Genomic DNA, 26736 nt, shown 5'->3' on the forward strand with positions numbered 1-26736 from the left:
CGGAGCGCTGAAGAGAGCGGGGCGCGGGCGGCGCGCGGCAGCCGCATCGCCCCGCCATGGCCCTGCGCGAGCCCCTCGCCCGCCTGCTCCGCGCCCGGCCCCTCACCCGGCCCCTCACCGCGCTCCCGCCGCGCCGCCGGGCGCACTCCGTGGCGCTGGTGGGAGCCCCGCTCTCCAGGGGCCAGGTGGGCATCGCGGGGGGCGCCGGGTGCCGCGGTCGCCCTGCTCCCGCTTCCCGTCGGGGCTTGCGCACCTGGCTGCCGGCAGCGCTGTCTGACGCGTTCCCTTCTCTTTGTCTCGCAGAAACGGGGAGGAGTGGACCACGGCCCCGCTACCCTCCGCGCCGCGGGGCTGGTGGAGCGGCTGGCCGGGCTCGGTGAGCACTGCGCGGCGGGCGGGGGTGGCGGCGGGGCTGCGGGGCTGCAGGCATCGCCCCCTCGCCTCTCGGGGCAGCGTGACTCAGCCGCTCCCTGCGGCGGGGGCAGACGGCTCCTGCCTCCCGGGACTCACGGAGCGCACCGCGCCCGGCGATGCCCGCAGCCGTGCGGAGGTGCCGGCGGGGACAGGCTCGCCGCATTCCGCACGGGAGGAGCCGCACGGGGCCCTGCGGGGGTCCCGGAACAAAGAGCGGCCGGTGGTCCCGGCTGCCCGCAACAGCGGGACGCTCAGCGAGCGCCGCACCGGCACACGGAGCGTGGGCGGCTCCCGTGCTGAGCCGGGAAGCGAGAGGCTCTTTGCAGCGCTGTGTGCGCCTATGGCATCCCGACAAGTAACTGTGCTCCTCGGCATATCACACGCTGTGCGCTTTGCCTTTTCTTTTTTATTCCCTTCTGTGTTTGTTACCAGGTTGTTCCTAAAAGATTCGTATGCTTCTAGGCGATGAAATTCAGAATTTTCTGGAGAAGTCCTCAGTTTTTATGTATGTTTTTATGACTTCTTGTGTGAAGTCTTTGAAAACGCTTGCAAATACCACCCTGTGAACGGGCTGTTTCTGGTCCTTTTGTGCAAGCAAATCCATGCACTTAATTGTGATTCAGCTTCTCACATCTATTACTTCTGCAAGCTGAGACCTGCAGAAAGCTGTACCACAGTTACTGGAAACAGGACACAAAGGATAGAAACTTGTAAAGCTTAACTGTGGCTTGGAGAATCTTTAATCTAAAGAGTGTTACTGAAAATAGTGTGATGAGGATGGATTGCAGGGATGGACCACAGTGAGAACCAATATCTGCTCCCTGGGTGGTTAGTGTCAGTGGGGATTAGATGCATAGAGAGATAATTGCCTAGTAACCCTCTAGCAATTTTATTCTGAATTTAAGAACTCTTCAAAACAGAAACAATTTTTCTCTGCAGCGCTCTAGGCATATCCTGCATATATTATGATTCACAAGCTGAAAAGTCCCAGTTGGCAGCCGAATGAGTAGATATTCTTTTTCTCACTTGTTTTGAGCAAAGTACAGATACTTGCTGTCGTTGGCAATACTTAATTGTATTGAATCACAAATTCTAGTGAGCAAGCGCTATAACCTCAGCAAATGTGCCAGAGGGCATCTAAAAGAGCTTTGTACTGGAATAGTTACTGAGCCTAAAGTTAGTTTGAAACTTGCAAATTGCTAGGCTTGAAAGGAGGATGGTCTTCTAAATAAGCCTGTAGGCAGCAGATTATTTTGTATCAGTGACAGAATTTTATACTGTAAGGCTTGGGAGTTCTCTTTCAAGTGGTTCAGCGCTAATGTTTCCACTTTGTAAGAATTCTTTGATGAAAACTCCAAACCCACAAAACCCTACAAAATTTAAAACTAGAAGAGGAAGCCCTCTCGTTTGCCTGACACAAGCTCACTTCAATAGGAGCTTGAAGAAGGTAGAAAGGGAAATTTGAGCCCTTTCTGGATTCCAGCATCAAAATGTTGTGGGGGTAGAAATGAAGCCAGGTAAACTAATTTAAACAAATACTTTCACTGCTTAGTTTCTTATGGGTTGTTTACTCATCAATCACTTATGCACATGGAGATACCTTCTTGCTGTTCCCTTACAGTTTTTAGAGGCTCTTCCTTCTGCAGTTGCAGTTTCCTATTGCTGGTGTGTTCTTCCACTGGGGTGGGGTTGGTTTGTTTTTTAAGGTGGTGTTGATGTCTATTGCTGCCTAAATCTCTGCAGCCCTTTTGGGAACAGGTTCTGCTGTGAGGGCCCATCCTACAACGATGACAGTCACCAGCATGCCCAGAGGAGTGATTTGCAGTGCAAGGACAATCTGCTTGAGGGGAGGCTGCTGGATGGAGGAGGATGCTGCCATGTAGCCTTTTGTACTGTACACATTTGTTGTTCATGGGAACTTAACAAATTATTGTTTTTATATGTGGGCTGCTTGTTTTTCTTCTCTGGGATGTCAGGATAGCTTTGGCTGCAGTGCTGCTGTAATAATGCCATTATTTGGAGTCCTGTGGTATGCTGAACTGGCAGTAAAACTTTAGCTGCTTTCTCTGTCTTTCTAACACTATGAATTTTCTGCTCATACTTTTAAGAAGATCACAGTATGAATGGAGCCATGGTATGATTCTAATTATTAATTTGGACAGTCTATTTTTCTGTTTTATTATAGGAGTTAATGATTTTGAGGGATTCTTGATTGTTTTCCAGAAACAGGCAAACTGTATTGCAGCAGACCAGGCTTCTCCTTTAAAAATAAATATCATTTGTCTAAGACACAGGGCTTCCTCATCTGTACTGGATAGTTCTGAAGCATTTGTGACCACAGGGTCTGTTCATGTGAGTTAATATAGAAAGCGTTTGTTACATGCCCCCATTGCCTGCTTGGATATGAAAAAATGCTATGAACTTGATTTTCCTTGTCATTACCAGTTTGAAACCAAGTATGAAATGTAGAATGATGCTTCCCAGTACAAGAGTGAGGCTAGATTCTGGGCCATCTAAAGAAGTACAGATGGGGGAAAGAAGCAGTATTCCTCTGCATTAACAGTAACTGAAAATTGCCCTCACTGTCTTTCATGTGGAAGAGATTTCTGGTGATCAGACTCTTCTCTTTGCCTGAAATGTTAAAGTTCATTTATTTTAAGTTTTGATTTATTCATTTTCCATTTGTAATTCAAGTTCATCTCATGCTGTATAAAATGAAGGTGCTCTGGAGGGTTCTCCAAAAGGCAGCACTTGGGTAGTAAGATGCATATACTATGTTTGTTGCTTTGAATAAAAAGCAGCCACATGGCTCTTCACATGTTTTTCTGTCTTATTTAGTGACTTCTGTTGATAGTGCTCCAGCCACATCAGAAAGAGTGAGAATACTAAACTTTTGTTTCCATTTTTTCCATTGTTTTCCACTTTCCTTTCACTGTCTGGTGTATTTGTGGGGTGTGGTGGTGGTGGAATTTTATTGTTCCTTTGACCCTATCCTAATTTCTGTTCTTTCATAGTCCTATTGCAGTGTTCTGAGCTGCTACTCCAATTTCTATTTTTTGGGGGGAATCCCTCCCTTGGCAGATTCTGTGACCATACTTACATGGTACAGTAACTTCTTGGCCTCAGTCAATGACTGCCTGTGAACTGCTTGTTTATGCTTAGGCTGAAATCCGAGGAGGGAGCACAGAGGCAGATGTTGTTGCTACTCTGTACCAGTGTCAGAGATGAATCTGAGCCACCAATTTGGCTTTTTTCCCCTTGTCAGGAGCAGAGAGATCGCAGTTACCTGTTGGTGCTAGCTCAAGGGGTACTCAGAGTTACTGTAGCAGGAGTCCCAAGCCAAAAGCAGTGGGTGTGCAAGTCTAGCAGGAGTAAATTAAAGTATAATTTACTCTGCCTGTGGGGATTTTTATTCACCTTGGAGATGTTTGTCTTTTGGCTTTGCTTCCTCTCCTAAGGGAAACTAAAATATTATCAGCTTAAAGGACACGTTGCCAAAGAAGTAAAAGTGCCATGTGAAAACAGAGGCCCCCAGCTCCTTGGCCTGGGAGAGAAAAGGGTGTAAAGCATGTAGGTCTGTGTATTGCTCTAACAGCAAACAGAAATGGGTGCAGTATGTGGTGGATTTTGGACTTTTTTTGGCTAGGAGTGGGGGACATAGGTGGCAGATACATAAACTGCTGAAGGTGCAAACTATGAAGTTTTTTAAAGTGAGAATTTCTTGGGCCTCTCCTGTTTGCTGCAGATTAGGCAGAGAATCTCATCAAACTTCAATCCAGAGTTTTGCCTAATCCTTTTACTTGAGGAGAGAAAGGCCTTACTCAGTTTTATACTTAATAGAGGGCTACTGTTTCTTAGTGTAGCCTGTGAGGTGACTTAGAGCATCTGTGCTGCTGCTGGCAGGGGAACAACTTTAGTGTAAGATTTCTTCCCAAGTATTCATTCTTGTGTGTTGACTGTTGTTGATTGCTGAATTAAAATTTTTTGGTCTTTATTTAGAACTGCATGCAGCTGGGTTGCTGACCTTAGTCAGGCTTGGATTTGGGTTAGTGTAGGATTGATTAGCAAAGTTTGGATCTGAGTTGCTGGCTTGATAAGTTGGTGAACTGCAGAGACGCGTGGCTTACACAGAGGGGAACTGCATGTGTCAGAGAGAATGAGCATCATCTCACCATTCTTCTGTTGGACTGGAAAAATTCTTCAGTCGTAGGCTTCGTGAGGTCAGTGTAGTGACTCACAAAGGAGTAACCTCCTCTAAAAGAGGAGTGGAGCTGTTAATCCCCGTGTCTCTGGAGTTACACTACTGCTTTGCCCAAAACCATTGGACTCCTGTTGACATCTGCTGCCACAAATAGCAATTCAACTTTGCTCCTTCACCAAGACAGCTCATATGGTTAGTATCACTCTTAATAAATCATGAGGCAGCTGCTTCTACATATCTCTCTTTTTTTGTCCACCTAAATCATCTTCAGTAAAGAGTTTAGAAGGAAGATAAACAGTTTTTTAGTTGTACTCCAATTATGCATAAATAAGTATAGGTGCGGGGATTCAGCAGATTTGGACTGGCAAGAGCTGTAGCTGCATTGTTGGGAACATAATGTTCATCAGTCCATCCAGTAAATGTGTTTAAAAAGTTGCCTGAAGAATTTGACAATCCCTGAAGAATTTGACAAACTGTACCATTCTGCTTGCCCTGTATTTGGACTGAAATTGGATTTACATGTTAGAAACAAGATCTGTCAGGAATGGATTCTTGGATTCTAGCTTTGTTTTGCACTAGCTTTTACCTCACTTGTTTCTCTTCACAACTCAGTATTTTAAACTTGTAAAGACATTAGTACAGCCAGTCAAATATCTCTAATCTCTAGAATTCCAATAAACTCTAAATTTGTTGTACGGATAACATAAAGATCTGGCTTTTTTTTTAGTTGTTTTCTGCTGTTGATGAAGTGGGAGACAGGCAAAATTCTATATAACTGCTGGCATTTAAGCAGCATGTTATTTAGTTAAATCTCTGCATTGTTGAGGTAAGAAATGCTACTGTTCATCTGTTTTTATTTCTGATCACATCTGGTGCTAGTACTGTCAAAGCTAAGTATGCATGTGCTAGGAACATCCTCAGGACCAAAAATCAGTTTGGATATAACATAAAGAGGTCAGACTAACAGCTAATTCTTCTTCCCTACAAAGCAGAAATACAAATGCATTTCTTTAATCCAGGAACACCCTCTCCCTCTCCTTTTCTCCTGAAACTAAATGGGTAAATGGCAGTCCTCTCCTCCTTCCTTTCCCTTAGACACAAGCATGCCCAAACAGTTCTGTTTAATAATATCAGTACAACATACTTATGTAGTACTGCAACTTATTTCTGGAACCAGACTTAATTACCTCTTTTTATTTATACAGAGATAAAGATCCATGGGACTCTGCTCTTCTTGTTTATCTCTCAAATGTGGATTAGCCATGATTGGTTACCTTCAAAGACCAGTGGTTTGTCAAAAATCAAAGCACAGCCAAAGGGGCTGATTGTACCTTGCGTTTGCAGTGAGTCTTTGAAATGATGCCACTTGTCAGGATGCATCAAGGGCAGGTGCTGCCCCACTCTGTGGGGGAAGGCAGCCAGAACTGCCTCTGGTGAGCTGGCAGGCAGAAGGAGCCCTGCTGGTGTTTTGGAGGAGAGCTGCTTTGAGGAGGCCTCCATTAGGTTGCATCTTCCCAGCAGACCTCGTTGTCTGTCTTGCCTTGAGCAGGGGAGGCTGAGCTCCCCTGGGGAGTGTGCTCTGCCGTGCACAGCTCTGCTCAGCAGCTGCAGTTTATCCTTTTGAGTGCTGTACCTTCCATATTTGCGTGAGTACAGGTGGCCTTGAAAGCCAGGAGAAAAATGCCAACGCTGAAAATAGAGCAGTCCTTGCAGTCAGTTGGTTCTGATATTCCCTTCCCCATGCTGATGGAGCACACAGTCTGCCTTGGAATGAAAAGCTTTGTGTCAGCCATCCATCAATTGGATGTTTGTTTTTGTCTCCCATTTGGCTGGTGCATACTTGAGGTTGCACTCTATGAAATTGGCTTTAAAGGAATCTTTGTGAATTTGGGGTAAATGTCACTTGGTGCTTTAACTGTAACTGTTCTGTGTGTCAGCTTAGTTTAAATACCTTTAAAAATAAAGCTAGGCTGGTGAAGATCAGAAAAACCTGAATTATTTCTTCCTGATCTTTAAATAAAGGGAGACTGGGGTGAAGGACCAATGAACAGAGCTCTTGGGGGTTTTATATTTTTTTTATTTATAGTGATTCCCTTCATCCTAGATATTTTCATATTATAAAACTACTTTTAATACATGACTTAGCTGAATTTCTGCACCTATATAATTCTCTTTGGATTGGAGTACATTTAGATTACGTTCTGGTTTAATTTTTTTTACTATTAATTCTGTTGGAGGAGTGGAGTTATTAGGGGGGATGCACAAAGGGAGGTGACAGAGGGAAAATTAGGTAATGAGTTGGATTTTGATCTGCTTTACAGTACCCATGATCTATTACTACTTTCTCATTTGAAACTTTAATCGTGTGTCTTGTTGTGGACTCACAAGACCAAGAGACCTATGGCAGGTGTATGCTTATGTGAATATGGTATGGAGGACTGGTTTTGGATGAAAGGTGGAAATTTCTATTATAACACCACCTGCTGAAAAGCAGGGAATGAAGCACTGAAATAAATACAAAATAAAATGAAATAAATAAATACAAAAAACAAAAAAACCCAAAAAAACAAAAACCCACAGACCAACAACCCACCAGATTTCATTTGTATATGAACAAGTGATGAGATGTTAGTTTCTCCCAGCTGGTTAAGAGGGAAGAAGAGGATTTCAGTAATCTCTAATATATTTTACTCGCCCTTCCTCTCAAGTGTTACCTGCCTGGGCTAAGGAATGTAATATAACTGTTTACTTTTGTAACAATCTAAAGCACAAGGTGCTTATTGTTGAGGAAAGCTCTTTTGGCAGCGTGATCCTCCTGGCTGTAAGGGCCCCATTGTGGTGGTGTTGTCAGGAGCTGTGCCTGGGTTAAGCTCATTTGAAGGGAATTAGAACATGTGCAGGGTTTGGTGGTGCTGTGGCACACACAAGAGCTGCACCCTTCTCTCTGATGCAAGCCACTGTGCAAATGTTTCCCAACACCTCAGAGTGACGTTTTTGAAGACCTTTCAAGGTCAACTGCACTGAATTTCATCAGAGATTAACATTATAAGCCATTTTCAAAGGGAAATGAGGTGGCCGCTTGATTTGGGGTTGGAAAAATAATTTTTGGCTCCCTTTATGCAAGGGACATCTTGACTACAGACTTGGGGCAGCAGTTGGAATTGGGTTTGCTTGTAGCTTTTGTAGGAGATGAATATTTTTTAATATTTACAGCTACAGAAACTTTGTCTTAAACCAGACCTTTCAGAATTTCAAATAAAAGGATGGGAATTGCTCATAAAAGAACTTGCCTTTTAGGAAGTGAAATTTTAGAGCTGAGAAGTATCTGTTGGGCCATCAACTGTGTATCCAACCTACATATATACCTATATATAACCTGGTATATATACCTATACCTCTTCTAGCAGATACCTGTTCAGTTTAAAGAGAAGTAGATGCTGTGTGATGAAGTTCCTAGCGAGCAGGTTATGACTAAATTAGGCTGCAGAAGTCTGTCACTTGCAGTGGGAACCTTGCTAGCCTAATTTCCTATTCATGTAAAATGAAAGCATGCACTTTGTGTAGTTGTAATGCACACACGCCCTGGATAATTCTGGAGGGTTAAAACTGCCTTTAAAAAAAGCTTCAGAATGCATTGGTCATAATGAATTGAATAATTTGTTTGCTGTTGTGAGACACATTTTGACAGTGTCTCTGAGAAAGGATTACTAAGTCCCCACCGTAAGCCAATGTATTTATACTGAAAAGAAGGATAGTAACCTGGTTTCATTCATGTGAAGTAAAATGTTAAGTTTGCCTATAAACATTGTTCATAAAAGTCATTGCATCCTAAAAGGCCTTTATGTGTTTGTGGTGGTTTAGTAAATGGTGCTATAGCTGAGAAAACAATTTGCAGGAGCAATGCTTGTGTGTGAGCAACTTTGTATATAACATAGTATGAAAGAAGGTCCAGTAACTGTAGGGTTTCCAGATTCCTTTGACAGTAGTTCATCCAAGGGAGGATTTACTTTTCCCACTCATTTAGGTTTTGGGGTTTTTTTAAGTCCAGTTCACAAATGCCCAGTGTAAACCAGCAGTGTTGGGAGATCAGTCCTATCCCATGTTCCTTGTGCTTTTGTTCCAATTCCCATCTGCTGCCTTGCAGAGCTGTTATATTTATGTGAATGTGCCATGGGGCAATGTCAGCAAACAGCCTGGCTCTGCAGAGCTGAATCTCCTACTGGCAAGTTTGCTGCTTGTGTTGCTGGTGCAATTTCCTGGTAGAGGAGGATGGGGGGAGGCTTTCTGTGCTGCTGCCCAGATGTTTTCCAATGAAATGCCACCTGACATGAGCTGCCTGTTTTTACAGAGGACAATTCTCTAAATCTGTGCAGGGAAATTACTGCAGTAACTGCTGGCTACTGTGTGCATTTTGCTTATGATAGGAAGTGAACTTCAGACGTGTCATACAGCTTGATGAAAGATGTGTTATGTCCCCAGTGAAAGATTATCAAATCATTCACTAATGGCAAAATAACTGAGTTGAGCATGACTGATACATCAAAAAGCTTATTTGAAAAGGCATGCAAGGAAGTTTTTTCAGGTATACACTCAATTTGTTGGGGTTTCTTTGTTTGATGGTTTTTGTTTGTTTGTTTGTTTGTTTGTTTTTTTCTTTTTGGTTGGTTGATGTTTTGGGGTTTGTTTTGTTTTTGGTGAGGGGTTTTTTCTGTGTGTGATTTTTTTTCTTTTTTTAAAAAATTTTATTTAAAGTCCAAGGCTCTTAAGTAGGAATAATGAAGATTTGTTCTACCTGATACAAGTAAGGTTCTGGCTGTGCAGGCTGGATAAATGACAGCTTACTGCAGATTGAATGCCTCTGTGATCTTTCCCTAACCTGTTCTGGTCAAAAGAAATTAACCTGGGAATGACCTGGTGTGCAAACTATTTCAAGCTAGTGTATTAATTTTTTGGCTGAAATGTGTCCCCAGCCCCCCTGATGACAGAGGGGCCATTGAAGCCCTGAGGATTGCACTCCTGAGCTGGTTGTGCTTTGTGGCAGGCTGCTGTGCATGTGCAGTGTGGGTTATGTAACTGCACTCTGTGCTCCTGCTCAGATTGACACCTTTATCTCCCTTGTATCTCTTTCAAGCTTCTGTAACACAAATAGATTACTCAGACCTGCTTTTTTGTTTACCTTGTTTCAAAAAGGGATCTCTGCTAGAACTAGGGGGTTGGTGGAGCTGACTTAGATGTATTTGGTAGCTATAAATTTCCTGCACTGTTGATAGTTGACTAATGAATCAGACATATTTTTCATTTGAAAGTAATTTCTGGTAGGGCTTGAAAGACTTTTGATCACATTTAGTTTTATGTTCTTTCATTACTAGCAAAATGTTTGTGCTGCTTCCTCCTTAAGTACTGTATGGTACTTATGGTGTGTTTCCATTTAAAAGAACTTTAATCCTGGCTAGATCTGACCTGCTTCAGTGACAAATGGTGTGGATGCTGTGCTTTCTAATGAGTGTAAGGAAGCTGGCTTTCCTGTCTGCCCATAGCGTTTTCTGCCTTTCAGAACCTGAATCTACTGCCTTTTAAAATGCTCCATATATTCTTCATGTTAACTTTTGGTGCTGATTTAAAAAGCTGTTTTGTTTTTAAATATTAGTATCTGTATAAAACAAAGAGTGTCCCAGCTACCAAAGAAGGTAAATGGATATTGCTTGGTGGGGTAGATTGAAAAATATTTCACTAATGGCCAAATAACAGCAAAATCCCCCAAACTGCACAGCAGTACAGCATGTCTATCCATTGAGCAATTTCTGTGCACAAATAATGTAGTCGAGGGAGCTTTGATTTAAGAAATAAACTTAAATCTATGTGCAAGCAGGCACATGAAATGGAAAACAATTCAGATCTTTAAGTTTTAGACTAATAGCTGAGATTCTAAATAGAAGCTATGTCAAATTATTCAAGTAGTTACTGATTTATTGAACTGTTTTTCTTTTGTCAGTATCTTTAAGACAAATGTGCATGTTGATTTAATCTCTAGTATCTGGTCATTTGAAAAACTGTGTGTACACATGGACTTCCCACACTTTGGGGTACATGGCATATCTAAGTACTGTGAATTTCATTCTCTGTGCACTGTCTATTCACTAAGCTTTCCCTTTGCCCTAAGGTCATTAAATGCCAGCTTTCCAAACACTAGGCACCGTTAAAAGAAATAACAGTAAGAGAAGATATTAATGCTTGAGTATTGGATTAGCATGTACTTCTGAGATTAATCAGATAGCTGGCTGAAAACATTCCTTATCACCTTGGGAAACCTGAGCTGTCCTCTGCAAGCACATAAGTGCAGTGGGCCTAGAGACAAGGGATGCACAAAGCTGAGAAAACCAACTGCTTCAAGGTTCATGAACCCTAACTGAACTTTAGAAGATGGTAACAAAAACTGAAGACATCTATCATCTTTAACAGATAAAAACAATTAGAGGGAATTACGAGTACCATGTGTTCAAAAAGTGGACAAGATTGCAGAATTCTGCAATAACACAAAAATAATAACACAAAAGTGTTAAGCTATATAAACCTGATGTGATCCTGAGAAACAAATGGGGTCTTTTATTCAAAAGCTGAACCAAGTCTTTTTGCCCCACAATGGGATCTTGGAGGTGGGCAGGGTAAAGCAGAAACTACTAAACACTTGCTACTTCTCTAAACACACTTGCTCAAACCTGCCATGTGTGGCCTGCCTTGAGCATAACCTGGAGAATTTTAACTCATTCCTTCAAGGAATCAGTCAGTGCAAGGAATGATGGCATAGCTGGATCTTTGTTTTGTACTAGTTTGAAGGTGGAGCTTTGTGATAGCATTAAAGGAAGTTGTTTTTCATCTTTTAATGGATAAAATACTGCCATGTGCTTGGATGTCCTGTAGGAGAGAACAAAACCCAAGTTGTATAATTTCTTCCATCACACTGTAAAATGTGTTGTCCTGCAATATGTAACTCACTGCACACGGCTCCCAAATGCACATTTATTTCACACGCACGTCAGAGGTATTGGATCAAAGGCAGCATTCCCTTGTACAAGAGTCTCTCCAAAAGGTCTTGATACCCATTGAAGTCTTGCTTCCAAAACTTGTGTCCCAGGCATGCTCAAGTACTTTCATCCAAGTTTGAAATACTGAAACGTGTAGCAGTGTGCACATGTGGGAGAAGTAGCCTTGCAGGATGATGCAAATTAAAAAAACAACTTGTAACATTTTCTGAACATCTTGGAACTCACTTTTTTCTGCTTCTGCACAGCACTAGAATAAACAGGGGGTAGAAAATGTAGTGGTCAGAGATCAGATAGCACATTCAAATCTGAACAAAATGGGCTCAAAATTCCAGAGCCTTCATCCTGTTGCTTAATTAGGTATTGTCTGTGGGAGGAAAAAAAAGCAGTTGGGTACCCGTGCTGCCTTCTGAAAAGCTGGCAGTGGTATGTCCTGGTCCTGCTTACTGCTTTAATTCACTGCAGAGAATGTGTTATCTCAGAGTTGCTGGGACATCTGTGCAATCCTTCCTGGAACAGCTGTGCTCAGCTGACATTGTTCATTTCCAAATATCCCAGTATCTGCCCACCTCTGTCCCTGCTCTAAAATGTATGCTTGCCTACTTCCCAGCACAACATCTGCATAAGTGACTCAATAAAATGTCCTTCATTCATGTCACCAGTTAGAACTCCTTTTAAAATATAAAGAAGTCGTGTATTTCTTAAGTAAGCTTTTATGCAATATCCACCAAGCAAATTCACAGAGCCAGCTTCCTAGACATTTGACTAATGGCTTACTGGAAATTAAGCAGGAACCCAGAGCCCCAAGGCTGTTTCTTCATGTTGACTTGCCTTAAATTTTTCAAATTGCCCCATTAAGCACAGGATGGCTAAAGGCAAATGTCAGCTCTGGCCTGGATGCTTTGAACTGCAAACAGCCTGGTGTTTCTGAGGAATGAAGGGGACAGGCAAGATTGATTGATATTCAGGGTGGTCTTAGTAAGCCACTGTTCCTGTAGCTGTAAATACCTTGGGGCCTTTACTGCCCTCATCAGAGCCTGCAGTGAGAGGCCCGTCTCAAACCAAGAGTCTCTGAGAGGAAAGGCTGAGTGTTACACCCAGAATGTTCCCAGGTTCAACAGCAAATCAGTAACTGACAATGAAAGGATCTCAAAGAGTTTGGGGGTCAAAGTCCCAGAATTAAAATGCCTTCTAGAATATCTTGTGTTGAGAAAATGGACAGGTTCTCCTAATAAAGCTCTACTGGATTCTCCAATGGAGTTGCCTGGAAGTACTGTAAGAAAATTATATTATTTGTTACTTGGCAGTTTTGTGCCAGGATTTTTGGGGACCTTGAAAATGTAAAATAACTGTAGCTATAGTTAGTGAAATGTGTAATCCTTGGAATCTTTAAGTAGTTGAGCTTATTTGAGGCTGTATACTGTCTGTCTAAATGAGAAGGAAGATGGTAATGCAGACTATAATTTTTCATGTTAGAATTTATAATGAAATAATTTTTTAAAAATCCAAACTTTTTCTAAGTGACTTTTTATGATTCGCATAGCTCATTGCTAAATTTAAGCTGTCTTAAGCTTAAGCTGATAATGTTGTCTTAAACTTTCTAATTTGTAATGCTGTGACAGTTGCATCCCATGCAAATAGCGAAATGGATGCATTCCTTTCCCACTGTTCCTTTCATACATGCCCAACTGATTTTGAGCATTTCCCTGGGAAGGCATTTAAATAAGTCACTCTCTCCTTTTGTTGCTGTGTTGCCAGGATGCCAAGTGCACGACTTTGGAGATTTGAATTTCACTCAAGTTCCCAACGATGAGCTGTACAACAACCTGGTTTTGTACCCGCGCTCGGTGGGCTTGGCCACCCAGATGCTGGCTGATGCAGTGAGCAGAGCAGTAGCTGCTGGACACAGATGTGTGACTTTGGGAGGTGATCACAGGTGAGCTGACCTAAAAACAATTAGTGGTTCATGCTGCAGGTCAACGCTTGGAGTGCAAGAATTTAATTTAAGAAACAAGGGGACTTGGAAAACAGCTCGCAGGTCGTTTCTTGGCAATACCTTAGGGATGGGATTTAATGGTGGAACATAGAGGACAGCTACAAGAACCTGACCTTCTCAGACAGTAGACACACAACTGAGGTTTTCCTCTTTGGGAAAGTTTGTGTCATCAGGTTCCTTCAGAGGAACTGCTCAGTTTCTTTACTGCGCAGTGTTTAGTGACGTGTCTCTTTTGCCCATCGTGTCTTAGGACAGGTTTGTAATGCCTACACACAGACAATTTTGCAATAGATCTTACAACATGAATATTTTTCCTCTTTTTCACTAACCTTTGGTCTGAGAATTGGTTGAAGATGGTAGGGCATGTAAGAAGGAATTGTGGGGGAAGGTGTCATGAGTAGAATAAAAAAAGGCTAGATTTTCTGGAGTATTTGTACCCAGAGCAGGCGAAGATTGAGTGTGTGGGAAGGGTGACAGCAGAGAGCTGTGGCTCATCTGTTACTGTAGCCCTGTAGTTACTTGGCCTCCTGGAATCACAGCAGTGGCATGCCATGCAGTTTGCATGGGATGCTCCCTTGATTGTCACAGATGTCTGATGTGTGAAAATGTACCAACACGGATGACTGAAGCTCAGAGATTGTCCTTTGTCCTTGTAGTTGTTCTGAAGGAGAAATGGTGACTAAAGACTTTGTTACTGTACTTCCAGCCTGGCACTTGGTTCTGTCAGTGGCCATGCACGGCAGCACCCACACCTCGGGGTGATCTGGGTGGATGCACATGCTGATATCAACACACCTCTCACAACTCAGTCTGGGAGCCTCCATGGACAGCCCCTCTCATTTCTCCTACGGGAGCTTCAAGATAAAGTGAGTATCCTGATTGTAGTTACCCTACATGGCAACCTCAGAGCATTGCTCACCTTTGCTGATGTGAGGTCCTTTCTTACCTGCTGCAAATGCAGATCTTTTCTATCAGAATACAAGGAAAAGTATGTATTACTGTGTGTGTACATGCACACCTAAGTACAAGTGCCACAAACACATGTAAACCCAGATACAGACACACTTAGGGACACCATGAGAAAAAGCTTTTCTTTGTGTTTGCACCCTCGTGGGCTGCACAGTGAGCTGCACACAGCAGCTGACTCTGGTGCTGCTCCTGAGTCATTGAGGGCGTTGTTGCTGAGGCTGGGCAGGAACCTCCCCTGAGCCCAGCCTGTGAAAGCCCAGCTGAGCTCACCTGCAGGAGCAGCTGGTTCCTGCACACCTCACATGCTGCTTCTGCTTAGTTTGGCTCTTCCATGTTTTGACAACCTTGGGGGCTGACAGGGGCTGTTCCTCTATGATCTCTCCTAACTGGCTGCTCTGGTGTTGGCTCCACTGTAAATATTACAAATCAAAACAGCTGGAACTGCTTGCAGTGAGCTTTTAAAGAGAGAGCCTTTTTCATGGAAAGAGGCCAGATTTTCAAAAAAAAGAGCTGTTTCCTGGGGCACATAGAATGTGCATGGCTTGTTTTTGCTGCTGTCAAGAGGCTGAACAGTGGGTTGGCCTAAGGCTGAAGTACCCTGCTGGCTTAGCTGTGGGCTGTGGCAGGGGTCTGCAGCCCCTGTGCAGTAGAACTCTGATACAACAATCTTCTTCTGCTGCAGCTTAGGCTGGAGAGAGAGAGCAGGATCAGCAACTGCATCTTGAGAATGGATGCTGGATCTGCAGGAAACCTGACTGCATTATTTTGGCAGCATTGCTAGTATTTGCTCCTAATTTTCTCACTTCTCTGACAAATTTTGGGTGCTGTGTTGCTGGAAGTATACTTTCCAAGCAAGAACAAGCATGTTTAAATCTGTATGGCTACTGAAGATACCACTGCATCAGTTCCTGTTCAGCATGGCAATACTGCAGTCATCTCATAAAGTTCTGCTTTTTCTCCTGCAAATTCTTTTGAATTACTTCCATCCACAAGTCAATAGAGTCATCTGGTGCTTTTACATACTTTACTCTTTCTAGTCATTCTTATGTGCTCTCTACAAATGTGTTGGAATTCCCAAAGTAATGCAAAACTAATGGGGCTTTTTGGAACACCCCCTGCATATGAAAAGGTTAATAGAAAACGTTACTATATTTCTACTTTTTTGCCCATAGGTTAGAGAGGGTGATATTTTTTACTTTTTGGCACCTGTACACACTTTCTCAATGGAGATAAGAAGAGAAAGAGAAAATTTTGTGAATTTTAAAGCCCACTTAAGGTGAACAGTTTATGACTTGGTGGAAACAGAACAAAACTAAAGTTCTGTAATAGCTGGGGAAGGAGCAGATATTGGTCTGCTGGGTTCCAATTCTTGAGCAGCATAGAAAAGCAGTAATTTTTTACAATTATTGGGATTTTTTGACACGCTAAAAGAATACCTGTAAGCTTTCTGGGGTCAGTGGGGGAGCAGGGCTTTCTTGCAAGCAGCAGTAGTGAAGAAAGAATAAGATTAGGCTGTGCTTAGTGGCAAGCTGCTCAGGCATGGTGCTGGTCATGGGATCTTGTCACAAGCCCACCTCAACTGCAGCAGTCTGGATGCCTCTGCAGAAGCAGCTCAGACAAGGCCTGGCTGTGCAGGTGCACACACAGGTGTGTGCATTCACTCAGGGGGCTTTCTAAATGTGTACTCATTCATGGGGCCTTTCTTACCCTATTGTATTCCTGTTTAGAGGGAGGAAAACTAACACCAGTCCTGCTGGTACCACCAGGCTTCTACAACTGCAAATTTTTAAACAGCTCTTTGGCAGTAAGAGGATGTACCTTTGACAATGATTTGTCTGGCTAATACTCCTCTGACTCTCTGGAGCAAACCATCATGTGTGCAGAACTGCATATGGCTCACCCTCTAACTCTCATCCAATACAGCACCTGAGTTGATAATGGGACTAAAAAAATTATCATCCTCCTTTCCTGACTGCTTCAGGGCTCCTGGAACCATCCAAACTCACAAACTTCTATTAACACCTTCCCATGAAAATGCCTGCCCCTCTGGCTTTACTATAAGCAGCTCCTTTCCCATGGGAACAATGCAAAGAACCTGTCAAAGGCAGTTAACACATTCAATTGTATTTATTTACAAAGAAAGAGCTATAATTGAAATTGCAGTATTAAATCTACTGAATCATTCATATACTGGAGAGTATTTGACAATGTTATGCCATTATGTCATTACTATGCTCAGTTTATGATGTGGTGAGGATGAATTTTGTGTAATTCATTTTTGAAACCTCAATTTATTTTTCCTAGTGGTCTCCAATTCATTTATCCCTTTTATAATCTGTGCTAATTTAACCCAATGTAATTAAACGTAGCTATGGGTGTGATCACCTTTAAAAACATCTAATATTGTACTTAGAATAATTAGTAATTGAGAAGTCTAAGAGGGAAACAAAACCTTCTGGCTACTTGAGAGCTGTGTTGGCTGTAGCCATTTTCAGAGCTGGGAGAAGAGAAATTTGAGAAATTTAATTTATATCACTCTTAAAATTAGCAAGTGTTACTAACCAAAAGGTTTTATAATTCTATACCATGACTACTGAATTACCAAAGCTGAAAAACAAAGACCTCATAATCTTTCAGTTGCTGTACTAGACCTATTCTCTTCAATTCTGCATCAAAACCAGCATGATGTAACCCACTGTAGAGGCCAAACTTCCTGCTCTGCTTTCCCCCTGCTCTTTTATTTTTCTTTTTTTTTTTTTCAACTTCCCACTTTGAATTTATCCATCTTTAATATGGTTTTTGTAAACTTTTCTCCTAAAAAGACAGAGCAGCCTTGATTTTCATTCTTCCACCTAAGCATAATGTACTGGGTAAGTTCCAGAGCATCACCATTAAGTGCCCTGTGTAAGTGATCTACATCTGGGTATCTATTCAGCATTCCTCCTTACACTCACTGATGCCAATTACCTATTGCTTGTGGATTCAGGCTTTTTAGTCCTCCTCCTCTTCAAACTGGAAAATGTGGAAGAGTTAAAAACTTCATCCACTGACATTCAACTCAGATAAAGTCATATCATTTTACCTCAGTTGAACATAGGAATGAAGGTAAGGACTGATGACATCAGCCAAACTGTCAAGTGCAGAAGTTTCTCTATTTAGAGAGAGAAAGGGTGCTATAAATCAATACAAAGTTTTCAGGGAAGCATCAAATAGCATTTTGTTAAGTATGTCGTTAAACTGACCTAATACCAAACCTTTGCCTGCAGGTACCACAACTTCCTGGCTTTTCCTGGCTAAAGCCCTGCCTTTCAGCATCTGATATTGTGTACATTGGTTTGAGGGATCTGGATCCTGCTGAGCAGTAAGTTGGTTTAGATTAAACTATTTTTGTAAAGGCTGAATTAATAAGCTTAGAATCACATCACATTGCTAGATTTCAGCTTAAACCAGTAATGCTGGTTTTAAAAAAATTATTTTCACAGCTATATTTTGAAGAACTTTGACATCCAGTATTTTTCCATGAGGGATATTGATCACCTTGGAATTCGGAAAGTTATGGAAAGAACCTTTGAACGACTGATGGGCAGGTAATGAACTATTATCTAATTTAAACTACTCTTGTTGAATATCTGCTTTCCTGAAAGTTCTTGAAGTCAAGTCTCTGATGTAGGGTGGCTGTACAGAACTGTGACAGTGCCCAGTGTACAGGGAAGCCTCAGCACTGGAGCCATTTCACCATGTTTGGCAGATGGCTGAGACAGGTTACCACTCACTACAGTTGTGGCTCTGTTTTATACTGCTTGGTTCTGTTAAGTAATTCTGCATTTTCTGCAGTTTGACAACATGTTTGAATCAACTCAAGAGTGTGGGATACACGTTACACTTTTAAAAATACATACAGCAACTTGACAGTAACTTGAAATGAGCTGTTGGTATGGGAAGTGGAAGCTTTTGATGGCTTCCTCCTTGGACTGCTCACACAGGACGTTCTACTGGTGGGTGCCAGTGCCAGTGCAGCTGGTAAAGCTCACTTTAACCACTCCCTTACTGCAGTTCACTACTGCCACCTTTGTGACCCTTGTTCAAGTTTGGGGAACCAGCTCAGGGAGCAAACCATGCTAGGAGCTGGGAGAGGGTCACTTAGAAGGGGTAACCTCTGCCACAGGTTAGAACCTGTGCTGCATGCTGCTGTTTCCTAAAGGTGTGCTCACCCTTCCTCACTGCAACTGTGCCAAGTAAAGAAAATGGTAATCCAGATGCTTCTCCGTAGTTGTAAGTACGCAGTATGCCACTTAAATAATTCATGGCAGTGACAAGCAGTGTCCAGTTTATTAAGCTGTCATCAGCTGCAGATGATATAGTAAGTAACTAACATTTTAGGTTTACTGCTTCAGCAGTAAGGCTACATGGCAGGGTTTGGATACAGCCTTTAAGTATTGACCTGAAAAATGCTCATCTTGATGAACTGTCAGTGAAATCCTTGAGCTTGGTGCTTCCTCCATCCTAGCTGCCATGCACATCAGTGTTTCAGCCTTCACCCTGGCTTTCTGTACAAAAGGAGAAAAGGCTGGGTTGTATCACACACTTCTCTACCTCATCCCACTGAGATGACAAATACCAGTTAAGATGGTTTGAACTAAAGTACTTCAACCAAATCCTCGCTGAGTAGATGCTTTTTTAATGTATATGAGACATGGTTCAAGGAGCTTGATGCTACTTTGCTGATTAGCCTAGACAGTAAGAAATGCACATAGAAAACATTTAAAGGCTCTAAGATTGCTTTTCTTGTTTTATTCCATCTCAGGAGACAGAGACCAATTCACCTGAGTTTTGACATTGATGCTTTTGATCCATCCCTGGCTCCAGCAACGGGGACTCCTGTTCTAGGTGGATTAACTTACAGAGAAGGCATGTACATCACAGAGGAAATACACAACACAGGTAGGAGCACCAGCACTACGGGGCTAAGCGGGGACAGGACAAACTACCCACAGCTCATACTGGTTATGTTTTTGTGCTATAAATAGATAGTAAATGTAATCAAAGCAAAGGTGCCTGTAAAGTCAATTCAGCCTTCAGTAAGGGAAAAAGAATTCCTGTGACTGGCAATTCCCTTGGTGTTGGAAGCATCTTAACCATCAACAGCTTCAGCTTAGCAAAGGAAAATACACAGTACGTTAACAGCTAATGTAAAAAATGTGTAATACTGTTCCCTAATCCTAAACACACGAGGAGAGATGTGAAAATGGGCATCTGGAATACAAAAATGGGTGCAAACAATCTTAAAGTTTGAAATTCCATTCTAGGATTCAAGACTAACAAATCAAGCTTTCATAAAATATACTGCAGTTGATTCAATATATGAGGACTTTTCATCTTATTACCATCAAGTTTTTATTTAATATGTTTAAACAATATTATTTGCAGTAAAAGAAGGTTAAAAAAATCCCAACCAGACAACAGTCTATAGATTCATGAACAGGATAGCAAAAGAGTATGAGGTGAGACTACGCTCATTTTTGGACTAGGAGAAAAAATGTTCCTCTCATAAATGTGTGTGGAACATCAAATGTTTTTCCTGAATGCTGAAAGCACGAATGAGTGAGGTAGTGACAATGTAAGAAAGAACCAAATTCAAAACACAAATTTGCATCTGAGAACGAACTTCATCCCTTGAGTGCCAATCTTACTTGTCTAAGGGGTAGAGTAGGTCACAAACCCAAATACCAGACTTGCTACAATGAATAAAAGGCTGCAAACAAAACCGTGCAGAAGACTGTACCCTTTGTCAGAGTAACAAAGCTGCTAATCATTTTCACAGGAATGCTTTCAGCTGTAGACATGGTTGAAGTCAATCCACTGCTGGGAGCTTCTCAAGAGGCAGTGAAAGCAACTGCTCACCTTGCAGTCGATGTGATAGCGACGTGCTTTGGGCAGACAAGGGAAGGAGCACACACCACTTTTGATGAACTCCCAACACCCAGCTCTCCAGATGAATCTGACAGTGAAGAGCAAGTGAGGATTTAAGAACCCATGCTGGATATACTGGACACTACAGAGCTCTGCTGAGGCACTTGAGTGGATAGATTGTCAACACTTGGCAAATACTGTTAACATCTCAGTTTTTAAATAAACTAGCTTTTCCGTTGATCAGTGGCTACTTTATTACATAGCAAGATTTATTGATTTAGTTAAGTATATACAAAATGAGACAATAAAATATTTATTACCTTCTTATTAATCTTACCAGTAGTTCAAGCCTGTTTCTTTTTACTCCCATTCTCTGTCTTTCAAGTGTCAGTACAGTTTCAGTTGAATGTGCTGTCTCATGACTCAGTTCAGCCCTCAGACAGTCAAAGGGAGCAGACAGCCCATCCTCTTCCTCATCAATGGAAAAGCTCATCTTGATCATGAAGGTTCATTTCTTGCGAAAGAACTTGTAGTAGACCACACCTCCTAGGATGGCCAGTTCCAGGATGATGATAATTGATAGCAGCAACTTATTTGTGGTTATTCTAGAGTTTAAAAATAAAAATTCAAGGTTTTTTGGGTTTTTTTTAGCTTGTTTATTAAAGCATATTCTAGATCCAGATCCCCATCTTCCCTTCCCTGTTTCAGCAAGACCACACTGTGCTTTTCAAAAAGCTCTTAACAAGCAGAAAGGGCCAAACTCAATAGTTCACTGCTCCGGTTTTCCTGGAAATCCTGTTTGAATCTCCTATTTCAGCAGTAGCAGTTCTGTTCCTCTTCCCCTGTCCCACAGAAGGCAGATCATTGCTCTATATGTGCCTGCTCCTTCAGTCAAGCGAAGAGGAAAACAATACCTGAAGTCCTGTGCTAAAAACCCTCATGGTGATGCTTTGACTTGGAACGATATTGCTGAATGAAAACTAAAATCTCAAAATAATAAAGTACTTTTACTACTGAAAACTACGCAGTTATCACAACTTCCTTTGGCAATAGGCATAAAGGAAAGGTTATGAGGAGATAAGTACCTGCTGGCAATGCAATCTATGAACTGGCTTTTTAAGGCTAATTAAACAATATAGCTAAACTGCAAATCCACTTAAGAAGCCAAGGTTTTAGCCATCAAAATCATACATGGTCCAGCTCAAGAGTATTTCATGGTCCAGCTGAAGAGTGTTTCATGGGCCAGCCTAGGACTAACTGCTCTAGGGCATTGGTGTGGGCTAAACAGATTAGTCTGTGTCATCAGGCATCTAACCCACCCAGTGCTGTAGTGATTTATGGCACAGCCTTTCCCAGCCTCAATGAGGGGCATCTGAAGGCACCATGAGCAAGTCACTGTAACTTGCTTCTGTCCACACCATGGTTCGGATGGGTAAAGACCCCACACCACCCTGACCAAACAGCACACAGTCAGTGCTGTTCAACAGCCTGCACACCACTCACCTCCGGGACATCGAGCGCAGAATCTTGCGACTCTTGCTCAAGTTCTCACTGGTGTTCACCAACTGAGGAGAGACACAAGTTACTTGTCAGTTAAACAAACACACATCAACTCTGGAAAGATGCATGTGAAAACAGCTGGTGTTGAAATGCTGCAATGAATTACAGGACAGGATGGCCACGTCCTCTCAAAATTGAGACACAGCACTGTTTTCTACTCACAACAGCAGCTGGAAGCATTGCCTCTTTTCCAAGGAGAAATTAAGACTTTTCTCTGTACTATCCCTTAGATACATACAAAGACATGCAATTTGAGACCACTTTCTGTCTCTTTAATTAATATACAAATATCAGAAAAGTGGTATTAACTTCTTTCATTAAGTTTCATTTCTGTTAACACCAGAAGAGAGTGATACTGATGTGTTCACCCCAGTGCATATCAAAGTGTTTGAAATGCTGCTCAAGTTCTGTTAAAGAAAGAACTGTGTTGCACTCAGAGGTCTAGGTGACCCAGTGGGTACAAGCTCTGGGCTGTTAATTTCAGCTTTGTATTGCCCAGCAATGAACTGCCCAGCATACCCAGCTATTAAGAAACATGCAATTAAGTGAGGTTATGGACAACTAAAGAAGCTGCTGCTTCACAGACAATTCATGATGTATGGCCACCGTTCTCCAGGTAAGATTTCACTATTCCACTTCCAAACATTCTAAGGAAGTGAAGGGTAAGCCAGGTCACTTATATCACAGACACCTGCCTGCACAATTCCTCTGTAGTTTAACACATTGCCCACAACTGCAAAGCTGCTTGTATGTTTCTTTGCTCTGAGATGGACTGGACAAAGCTGAGGAAGAAAACTATCAAGTCCATTGGGAGCTTAGTAGATTTCCAATCTTCACTATGAAAGCACAAGTAAGAAGAAGGTCTGCTTCCAGCTGGAATGTGTGATTCACACAATTCCACAATTCATTGCCTAAGAGGCTCACAATAGAAGTCACAGACCCTGTTTAGTGATGAACACAGCAGTGATGGGTTAACAGTTGGACTCCATGATCTTTGAGGCCTTTTCCAATCTAAACAATTTTATGCTTCTGTGAATGATCTGTTGAGAGACTGTGATGCCTGAAGGACTGTAATACTTTTTATCAGTTGAAGGACAAAACTATACCTACCAATCTTAAGATCAATTTCCTTTCCTGCTCTCTAACTCAAATTTTGGAACAGGACAAATCAAATTCTGACTGAAATTACAGAACTACTTAAACGAAAAAGCTACAGACTTTGCTGCAATGAGTAGAAAGAACTCCCAAAAGCAGGGGTATGCTTTTTGCTTTGGCTGAGTGGGCTTATTTGCCAAACTTGGTGTCCCCTGAAGTCACTGACCTAAAAGCTTTACACTCAGGATCCCTTGCACACACAGAAAATCCCATCAGTTTGTTAGTTCAAAAATCAAACTGTCAGTTTTGCATACGTGTGTAAACAAAACAAGTGAACTAGTTTTTGAAGCTTTCACAGCAGAAGCAGAGCTTCTTGAACCAAGGATGAGGAATAGACACCTTGTCAGGCATTTTCTCCCTCCCTGCAAATATTGGAAAGCTAGTAATTAAGTAATTACTCTTCTACTAAATTTAATTTAGTTACAAAAACTTGCTAACTGTTTCCAAAATCTTAACTTTAACTAGTAGTCTAGTCACAAGACAACTCCTTATGATCTGCAACTTTTTCAGTAATGCTATTTTTTCTAGCAGATCTATAGGTCTAATCTCCCGTTTTGCACAGACACAGCAGCAGACATTTTACCACCATGCTTTGAACCCTTCTACAGCAATTACTTGTCTTTTATGAGAACAAATAGCAATGTGGCAGCCTGAATTTGGTCTGTAGAGCTATCCAATCGGATGACTATGCCATGGAAGGTCCCTGAGAGTAACTGGTGGCACAGAGTTCCCACTAATAAGAGCAGACTGTTTCTGAGCCATGCCCAGTCTCCTGCTCACCCTGCTCTTGGTGCGCTCCAGCTGCTCGCGCTGCTCGCCGAGCTCCTCGATGATATCCGTGCCGATCTGGTCGGTCTCGGCAGCGATCCGGTGCGAGCGCTCGATGCTCTCGCTGGCTCGGTTCAGACTGTCTGTGCCCTGGAGCAGCAGCACCCTCTGGGACTGCAGGTTAGTCTGAAAAGTAATGGATGCTTAACTTTTGAGCACAAAGACAGAAGTATTAGGCTTGTGGCATTAAAAAGTTAGAATGTGACTCCATAGGCCATCCATTTGTATTAGCTGCACACACTCCTTACGTTAACTGATGCAGCCTGGTTAATTTTGGCCGAGCCTTGTTCACCTTGTAAGATTATGACCAAATCTGGTTAAATCTCTAAAAAGGATACAGCACTGAAGAGTTAAAAGAGTTCCAAAAAGTTGTCTTTGTAACAATTTACTTTTCCATCAAAGAACATTTACATAAAAATAGTACCTTTCTTTTCCAGATGCTAACTTTTACTTCCATTCACATCTAAAGTCAGCCTTCACAGCTGGTTGCCAGGGAAATCTTTACGAGTTTACAGTCAAAAGGATTAGGAACAAACAGCACTAACAGATGGACAGCTAAGTAACGAAGATCCTCTTTTCATGCCAGTAGCCTGGTCTAGAGGATAAGGAATGTTTGCCGACCTTGGGGTCAGAAGGTAGCTCAAAGTAAAGTGTTTTCTTAAGCTTCAGAAAGTCTAATCTATCACCCTGCTCTCAGGTTTTAGAGTAATCAGTCAAGAGGAATCAAATGCAAAAATTTCCCAAGCTGCAGCAGAAGGAAATACTAAACAAAGAACCCCCCTCAAAACTGGCCTCATCTAAGGCAGAAAAATGAAAAGCCCACCCCTGTACAGATGACAGCACGTTGAAGTGCTGTCATCTGTACAGAGTGAAGTGAAGGTTCAGTCTCACTAGCTCAGATATCTCTAAGCCTATCTGGTAAACAAGAAATTGGTGTACTTTTTGCATTGTAGCAGCAAGACCATAGTGAAAAAAGTGCTAGAGAAAAAAATCCTTATATTTTCTTGAAATTATTTACACTAAGATCGCTTAAAAGATAATTCTACCAAAGAACCTATAAAATGCATGATTCATGCTTTGCTAGTTTTGGAGATTAGAACTAGGTGAGTTAACCTTTTTTTCATTAAGAAGCATCACTTCTGTGTTTTCCCTTCTGTAGGAAGGGAAACCTGTGCAATGATTAAACGAAGAGTTTTGGTACAGAATGTTGCGCAAATTACTAACCACGTGTCTTTCAATGAGTTCTATTTTGATTACATTCCTATCTTTGTTTTAAACAGAAAAACTCTCCGTGTTCTTCTCCCTGAGATATTCACGTTACATGCAGAGAGATATACAGGGACTTATAAAAGCACAGAGATAGCCTAAAGTAGAAGCACTGTAAGCAATACATCTGCGATAATGCTCTTGCACGATCACAGCACAGTCAGATCAAATTTACATCTAATCCTTACACTCTGTTCATTTTCTGTGGCAAAGATCCCATATTTTGTATCGCCTTGGTTTCCACGGCCCAACCCCAAATCTGTGCTTCTCATATCCCTCTGGAACATGGACAGGTCTCTTCTGTAGGCTCGGATTTTGCTCATCATTTGGTTGCGGAAAGGCACAGGAGCGTACTTCAGCTCTTCCTCCATTTCCCGCAGCTTCAACAAAAGAAAGCAAACAAAAGATATTTATTCTTTAAAGCACCAAACCCATGCTTAGCAGCAGCCATACTCAAAACTCAGCACCAGATGAAAGGATTCACATTTGTCTTGGACCGGCTGAGGGGGATAACCCTAAACCCCACACCCCATCTAGTACTGAGTACACCACGCTACCCAATGCTGTTGAGCCCATGTGTATTTTCACATACACAACACTGCAATAAAAAAAATTCCCAAGCTTAAATGCTTGATTTTCTTTCCCTAAAATATCACTCTAAATTTTAAAATTTGTAATTCTCACTTTCTTATAGTTTAAGCATTTATAGGATGGGTATCAGCTTTCTATTACATCTGTGCAAAGAGACAGAATCATAGTATGGTTTGGGATGGAAGAGACCTTAAAGACCACCTTGTTCCAACAGTCCTGCCATGGGTAAGGGCACCTTCCACTAGACCAAATTGAATACTTCCAGGAATAGGGCATCCAGGGACATCACCCTGGTGGAGCACCACCTGGGATCCAGGTGGAGCATCCACCTGACTGCTTTGACTTTTTCAAATGCCATGGACAGTAGCTTAGCAACTACATCAGCCAATTCCCTCAGGACTCTGTGATGCATCTCATCAGGTCCCATAGATGCAGTATGTTCAGGTTTCTCATGTGCTCACGAACCTGGTCATCCCCTAAAGGAAGGAATTTGCTCCCATGGTCCTGGCATGGCAGTCCATTAGCCCAAGAGATGTGGGAAAAGAGGTTACCATTGAAGATTGAGGTAAACAAAATGCTGAGTACCTCAGCCATTTGCTCATTCAAATCTATTGCATGGGTAGGCACAGCACTAAATTCAGGCTCTGAACATCCAGGTTTGGCAACTTGAGTTACAATCTGCAAGCACCAAGATTCTGGATGCATGAATTTTCACATCAACTTCTGGTGACAGCTGTAACAAATTCAAAATGCTTAAAGCTGTATGCCACCATGAGCTCTCACAGGGGGAGCTCCACATCTCATAC

General features: G+C 42.1%; 2 protein-coding genes across 2 annotated transcripts in view; one reads left to right on the forward strand and one right to left on the reverse strand.

The window, feature by feature from the left end:
* Nucleotides 1-20866, forward strand: ARG2 (arginase 2). Its single transcript, XM_059473607.1, has 8 exons — nt 1-185; nt 304-376; nt 13414-13591; nt 14358-14517; nt 17887-17981; nt 18103-18207; nt 19425-19561; nt 20442-20866. The coding sequence occupies exons 1-8, from the start codon at nt 57-59 to the stop codon at nt 20645-20647; spliced, it is 1083 nt and encodes a 360-aa protein (XP_059329590.1). The 5' UTR covers nt 1-56; the 3' UTR covers nt 20648-20866.
* The window catches only part of VTI1B (vesicle transport through interaction with t-SNAREs 1B), an 11535-nt gene continuing 5577 nt past the window's right edge, over nt 20779-26736 (reverse strand). Inside the window, exons 3-6 of the mRNA XM_059473610.1 lie at nt 25528-25719; nt 24026-24199; nt 22034-22095; nt 20779-21135 (exon numbers count right to left, since the gene is read on the reverse strand). Of these exons, the coding sequence (XP_059329593.1) occupies nt 21039-21135; nt 22034-22095; nt 24026-24199; nt 25528-25719 (525 nt within the window). The 3' untranslated portion in view covers nt 20779-21038. The remainder of the gene's footprint in view (nt 21136-22033; nt 22096-24025; nt 24200-25527; nt 25720-26736) is intronic.

The sequence above is a fragment of the Ammospiza nelsoni genome, chromosome 6 (genome assembly GCF_027579445.1).
Source record: "Ammospiza nelsoni isolate bAmmNel1 chromosome 6, bAmmNel1.pri, whole genome shotgun sequence".
NCBI lineage: Eukaryota > Metazoa > Chordata > Aves > Passeriformes > Passerellidae > Ammospiza > Ammospiza nelsoni.